Source organism: Hemitrygon akajei, chromosome 12 (assembly GCF_048418815.1).
Source record: "Hemitrygon akajei chromosome 12, sHemAka1.3, whole genome shotgun sequence".
NCBI classification, from domain to species: domain Eukaryota; kingdom Metazoa; phylum Chordata; class Chondrichthyes; order Myliobatiformes; family Dasyatidae; genus Hemitrygon; species Hemitrygon akajei.
Genome location: NC_133135.1, coordinates 61,207,615 through 61,214,548, shown reverse-complemented (window position 1 = coordinate 61,214,548; position 6,934 = coordinate 61,207,615). Strand labels below are relative to the sequence as shown.

General features: G+C 40.2%; 1 protein-coding gene across 5 annotated transcripts in view; it reads left to right on the top strand.

The window, feature by feature from the left end:
- Positions 1-4,906: 4,906 nt before the first annotated feature.
- LOC140737085 (paired mesoderm homeobox protein 1-like) overlaps positions 4,907-6,934 on the top strand; it is a 34,156-nt gene continuing 32,128 nt past the window's right edge. For 4 of the 5 annotated variants that reach the window (XR_012101055.1, XM_073063252.1, XM_073063250.1 and 1 more), the window contains exons 1-2: positions 4,907-5,084; positions 5,343-6,308. Coding sequence is in view for 4 of the 5 variants with exons in the window: in XM_073063252.1 (XP_072919353.1) it covers positions 6,059-6,308 (250 nt within the window). In the remaining variant the exon portion in view is untranslated. The remainder of the gene's footprint in view (positions 5,085-5,342; positions 6,309-6,934) is intronic. The other variant, XM_073063249.1, reaches the window with a different exon arrangement.

The window sequence follows — 6,934 nt, the reverse complement described above, 5'->3', positions numbered from 1 at the left end:
TATTAAGAAGCAATTGGGTCAAATCAAAGGCGTTTTAATAAATTCAAATTCATTCCCATTTCGCAAATTAACTTCCGGAAATAGACCTGATTAATTCTGTCATTTCAATGTATTTTGTAGTAACGCTGTAACGAATCACGGCAAAGAGAATACGAGTTAGGCAGCAATCCTGGTTTGAAGGTAAATTGGTTTCTATGAAGGACATATCTGTGATGCTATTTAACCATCTGAAAAAAAGGAATCTAGGATTTGCCATTTATCCAGTTGCTATTTAACGTTATATGCAGAGTGTCATTAAAACGTAACTTGGTTTTACTTAAATTATTACAGCAACAGCATCTGTTTCAGTTTCGCAAATACAAATCCACCTTTTCTCCGAACCATTTCTTTAATTGGCCCGTGTTGTTAATTAAAGAAGTCACGTAAAACATCGGCTTTTTTTTTCATTATTGCCTGTTCGGTGACTTAAAGACGCCATTTCAAATATCATTTGGAAACCAAACAGTTCAATCTGTCAGTTCGATTCCTGCTTACCTTTTCACATTTCACAGGAATATATTAAGAGTTAAGGTGGGAAAATCAAGGTCAAGGTGCTGTTGTAGCACCGGGTGCATTTGAAAATGTATTCAGTGCGAACCGAGAGGAAAAGTGATTTTTACTCAACACAATCAACCCTAAGGAGGGCATAAAGTAATGGAGTCAATCATCTTTCAAAAGCGAATGCTCATTCTCTGGAACAGAAACACCACCATTTATTTTTAAAGATTAATCACTAATTTTACTCAGTGTCAGATCAAATATTCACCTCTTTTATTGGCACGGACTTGTTTCACAAATGGGCTCATTGAGCACTTCTGAAACAAACCAATATTTTGCAGATGTGAAATTGTGCTGACCATAATTTCATTTCAGGACCACTGGTGCCAAACCGTCTGCCGCAAAGCTGACTTTTCAACAAAGGGTTTTGGGGTGAATCAAATCGTGGGAATTCACGCCTCCCCCCCCCCCCTCCCGCTGCCCCTTCCGGGAGAAAACGCTGATATCTACCCAGAGGCCAGATTGGAGCCAACCTTATAGATTTATGAATAAAATTATTGGCTACGTTTCCAGTAGATGATTGAGGTTTCGTCTGGTTAAGGTATAGCAGTTTATGTACCAAAATTGTACTAGCTTGGGTTTTTATTTGCAATAAAACGTATTGCGCCAACCGTTGACCTGAAATCGTTTTATTTTGCAGGAGCTGACACGCACACTTGGAGCAAAGTTTCAGTTGATGTGCTGGGCAGTGCCCTCTTGTGATTATTAAAGAGCCGCCTGACCGCCGCTCTTTTCCGTTGCCATCATTTATAATAAAATATGGTTTTGGTGGCACTTTATTCGTACCACTTATCTTAATTAGAGTTTGGACTGCGCAGGGCTTTTACTGGGATCGTGGGGGCGGGGTGGTGCGCGGTGGTGCGCGGAGACGCACAGATACGGAATATGTGTGTGAAGGATTTGTGTGGGATTGAATGGTACACTGCAAGCAATAAAGAGTGCAAAAATAAGGCATGGTTACACGGTTAACATACTGTAGCTTGCAGTTTATTGATTAAAATAGAATTCAATTCGGATGTTTTGTTTTAAAACATTTTAAACTTAGTCTCCCGGTTAATTCCAGATGTATTGCCTTTAGAGAAGGAATTTTTGGCTTCTCATCTTTTATCTTTTATCATCCGAAACAGATAACACACATTGCAGAGCAAAGAACTGCTTGTAAACTATACGGCCAAGAATTTGTCAAAGGTTCCGACGAAGGCGGTCAAACCAGGAGCTTTAACTTCTCATTTCTCTGTAGATACTGACACGCATTCTGTCGCTTCCAGCATTATTCTTTTCAGGTTTTCCCATTATTAAAACTCTACCATTCAACAGATTCAGCCACAAAAGTGCTATGGATCATATAAATAATGGATCACTGTGACTAATTTCTATCAAGATAAATATAACAATTCATGGACGGAATTACATTTAAGAATATATTTCAACTAATAAGACTATAAAGGAATGCTGTGCCGAATACACGTTCAATTTGACTCCAAATGCAATGTATATGTGTCCCAGCCAGGAAGAAACGCGGTGGATTTTGAGGTAACGTTCTTTGCAATATACCCTTTTCACCGAATATTTGCCATGGGACCTGCATCACTAAATTCGGCAGTATTCGATGACCATGTGAATTTCATTCATGTTCCAGATTTGACACTAAAAGAGCTTTGCAACAAATTGCATTGTATCAACCCACTTCCATTAGGCAATGCGTTAAATTGTAAACTATAGTAAGGCTGGGGTTTCAACCAATGGACGCTAAAATCAACTGGACTTTAAAACCAAATCAGAATTGTAGTATCATTTCACACGCCTGCATCCATGTTTTACTTTAGTTTATTTGGATTTATTATAAGTACTCAAACACCCTTTATATTTGCGCACTTACGAGGCAGTCTGTAACCGAAACACGAACGTTAGTGGATGCTTTTCATTCCCAAGAGAAATAATGTAAAATACCAAAACAAATTAGGGGAAGAGACTTTGTTTATGTTTTAAACATAATACATTAACCATTTGTTCTAAAATATTCTTTGCATTTTGGCGAAGCCAATTATATTAAGTTTCGTCTTTCGATTGTAAACAGAAAGAAACTTGCAACAGTCTGGGACTTGCTGAGTTCCTCCAGCATTTTGTGTGTGAGTTTCTTGAAATGATCGAGATAGTTTCTGTGTTACACTGCTTCATCAATATGAATTTTGAAATGATTAAATTTTTGTCGATATTTTGCTCAACAATATCTGCAAAATTACTTGAGGGTCTCAGAAATAAATATGATAATTATTTTTCATACTTTTAGAAGGCCACATCGACAAGACTCAGGGGGCACATTATCTTTACAGGTTTTTGATGAACACAAGATGTGAGCGCGCCTGGTGACTAAATAGATAAGCTAATTGCCATTTTAAAAACCTCAAACTCAATTGAAATAATATATACAGGGGCTAACCCATAGAATGAAGTTGTCCAATGAATAGTTAATAATACATAATCGTCGCATTATTTGTTATATCAAACAATTTTAATAAATAGCGAATAAGGTTAAATATTAACGATTCCAGTATGAAAGTATCCCGGAATGAAACCATATATAACAGTGCATTCCCAATATCAGTCTTTCCTTTTTTTGAAGAGAAGGCGGTTAAACTAACCCTTCGTATCATAATCCTCAAAGCGGCAGTTTGCAACATTCCACTGCCATCCCTCCAGCTGGCGGGACACCTTAGCAGGACAACTACTAACATTAGTGAACCAACCGGCTTGTATTTGACTGCCTGTTAATTCTGATTTGGTTCCACATATAAAGTGATTCCAGAATTGAAGCCTGCTGTCTCCTTGCTTATCACTTGAATATCTGAAACGAAGAAGCGATCTAAAAAAAATTAATCATATAAAGATGTTTTATGAAGAATTTCCTCTCGTTTCCAATATCTACGTTTTCTTCTTATTACATTCAAGTTCAGTAGTCAAAAGCATTTGAAAATAAAAATGGAACAAAATGCCTAAGACCAGTAACAATTTAAATCAAGTAGCTTTGATTGTTTATACTGGTTAGTATCATGTGCATTCTCGTGGTCGCTTTATCAGCGTTTAAAGTAAAAGTCAGAGATACCTGTGTTCAGTGTAGTGGGAAAGTCTGCCGAAGCAAATTTGACATGAATCTGGTTAGGCGGAGCATATCAGACCGTATCCTAATAGATCCCGCCAATGATTAATCAAATCCATTCTCAGAAGTGCCGAATTACACTTAGGTTATTAGTAAGAAAGGTAGTTATTACATACCGACCGTGTGAAATGCTATATTAACTTTGAATTAAAATAGTGTCACTGACTTTAAATCTGTTCATTTCATCAATGCGAAGTGCGTGTTTTCGGGAGGGAAGGGGTGATTTCTGTGGTACCACCGATGCACCCACGCCTAAGATCGAGTAATAAGGCGTTTTGACATCTGGTAAATTTCTTCAAAATAAAAGTTATAACGCGATTTGAAAAATAAACACGCACGTCGGTTGGAGAAGCAATTAGAAACCGTACAATATCAGGTTAATAAACTTCCTGGCGAGTTCATTTGACGTTTCCTTCCGCGTCTATCAGTCCGACTTTAACAAATAATGGGGAGAGGAGGGAAAGAAGGGGGAGGGGTGCGTTTTCTCCAAACAGATGTTGACAGAAGTCTCAATTCAATGATATTTGTAGATGAAAAAGACAGACATATTGCACTGGCACCGAACTGGCCGCCCAAATCTAGGAAAATGGTCTGGAGGGAAACTAATGATGAAAAAAAAACGTCTACTCCGTCTCAGTTGCCTTAATTAAATGCATGGAAAGAACCGAGAGGCTCACATCTGGTTTCAATATGGTTCTCTTTGATGGCATCAAGTGTTCTTTTCCCATATCAGGCCGCTGCAAGTAATGGGACGTCTATTGCAGCTAGGAGCTCAGACTCCTGCCATTTCCACACATGGGCTCCCCTTCAATCTTGTTGAGTCCTTTTTCTGAAACCTCACGCAATCTGCGAAATGAGAGCAGGATATTTGGATTGTGTGTGTGTGTGTGTGGGGGGGGGGGGGTTGAGATGACCACTTCGCCACTACTATCGCATATATTTGCAGACATTTAATAAAATCGAAAAAGGAACTGTACCTTTATGTGCCCCCACATCCCAATAACGCGTTTAAAAGCGCAGCGAGGATCGCCAACTCAACAAAAAGTTCAGAAAATGCCTATCTGTGAAAAGTTTGGGGTTTTTCCCTCCCCCCTCTGATCGCTGCTGCACAAGTGAAACAAAAGCTAAATGCTCCCAGGGCCAGTTACACACAGACTCGAGCACTGGCTGTGCGTCGCACGGACTCGGAGCGCCCCCGCCACTACGGGGAGGCGCAGCAGCCTCGCGCACGCAGCGGGCACGGTTTCTGTATCTACATCTAGATTTAAAGTATAATTTAGCGCCATCGGATTAGTTTTGCTACAGAATTTTCTTGGCGCTGCTTGTGTAGGTGAGTACATGGCCCTTGTAGTATTTTCTTTTGCCTGAAGCAAGGAACTATTTATGGCCGAATGCAAAGGAAAAGCGGATTCTTTTTTGAAGGGAAGGGGGAGGGGAAGGTGCCCAACGAGTGGTATAAAACATGCAAATTAGTTCTTTAACCGCAATGCAAAACAAGTCTGGGCGAGTTGACGGGATACATAAACAAGTTGACTCTTTGAAGTATTTTCCTGGCTGTCAGTTTCTCTCTTTTTTATATGTTTTTCAGATGATAATTACATCTTCTAATGAATTACAAAGGGATCCGAGGCCAGATTACAAGAGAGCAAAGGTTTCATTTGCCCGCTCTAATCAAAGTGGTGGGAGTGCTGTGATGGAGAGGGGTCTGTAGAACGTCAGAGGCACAGAACACAGGGGCTTTGCCACGTAATTACAGGCCTGTACTAGCAGAATCTCGTCTCCCTGGGGTCGCCAATTTTAATTTATTCGGCGCAAAACAATCCCTGGACAGCACTCTGCTGGCTTTTGAAGTGCCAGAAAGGCCTTTTTTCAACAAGCAGAAGTATTGCACACTTCAGAGTTCCCCCGCCTAGAATCTTCCAACCAAAAACTATTTTACCCTCCTGTGTGTGTCTCTCTCTCTCTTATACTAGAGTAAGTTGAGAAACCTCATTCGTACATCTGCAAAACATCATTCTTTCTAAACTGATGTCACCTATGTGAGTCAAGAAGGAAGGACAACTTTTCTTCAAGTTCCTTACTATGTACTGCTGTTGCTTGGGCGCCGGAGAAGCTATCAACTGTAAGGAAAGTTTGTTCATTTTTTTACTTTTTTAACGTTTTGATTTTCCGGCGTGGGGTTCAAGTGTGTGGAGACCTACTCTGAGTATTAGCCTAAACTGGAGACGAGAGGTGCCGAGGTGCAGAAGATTGATAGAATTTGTATATACAAATTTTGTTTTTAAAAGAATTAGTACCTAAACCATGACCTCGAGTTATCCCCACGTTATGGACAGGCAAGCGTCTTCTGTACCCACTCGCTTGGAGAACTCTATCACAGCCAGTATGGACAATTTACAGTCTAAAAAGAATTTCACGGTGAGTCACCTGCTGGATCTGGAAGAAGTGGGGGAGATGAACCTTCAGCAGGCCGACGAGGGTGTCAGTGAGGCGGGCAGGAAACTGCTCGAGTCTCCGGTGGTGACCAGCGGCAGTGACACTCCCCAACAAGAAAGTAAGTGTGAAAAAAACATAAATAAAATGGGGGACAAGGGTTTACTAACAGGATTATCACTGTGGCTCAAAGAGTGATCATCGCATTAACACGTACGTGTAAATGTCGTGGAGCCGTTTGTTATTACGGAAGCGTGGAGATGTCGCTTGGCACAGTCCCGAGGCGCCTTTTATGAGGCAGATGGAGGTAAATGTTTGGGGGGGGGGGTAAGAAAAACAGAACTCTTTAAAGTTGATGATGCAGCATTACTTCTACATTCTCGCTTTCCATTTTGGATACGTCCCTAGTGCAAACACATTAAAAACGATTTTTAAAAACTAACAATTAACAGTCTGTGTCGGGAATAACAGTACCTTCATGCAGTAGTCTCCACTGAGATTATTGAAGAGATATTGTATGGAGACGTAGAAGATGCATGGTGATTGTATCTTAGAATTGTTAGGTTCAGATGTCTATATGGATAATAACACTAAATACAATTCATTTGGCATAAAGGGGAGTGTTGTTAAGTTCATAGTTAATTGTACGAAGAAGAATACGCCGTTCAGCTATTTAGCAGAGCGTCACCCCCATTAGCAGAACCATGTTGCTTTTGATCGCTCATTGTCTGAGAACATGTGTAGCCA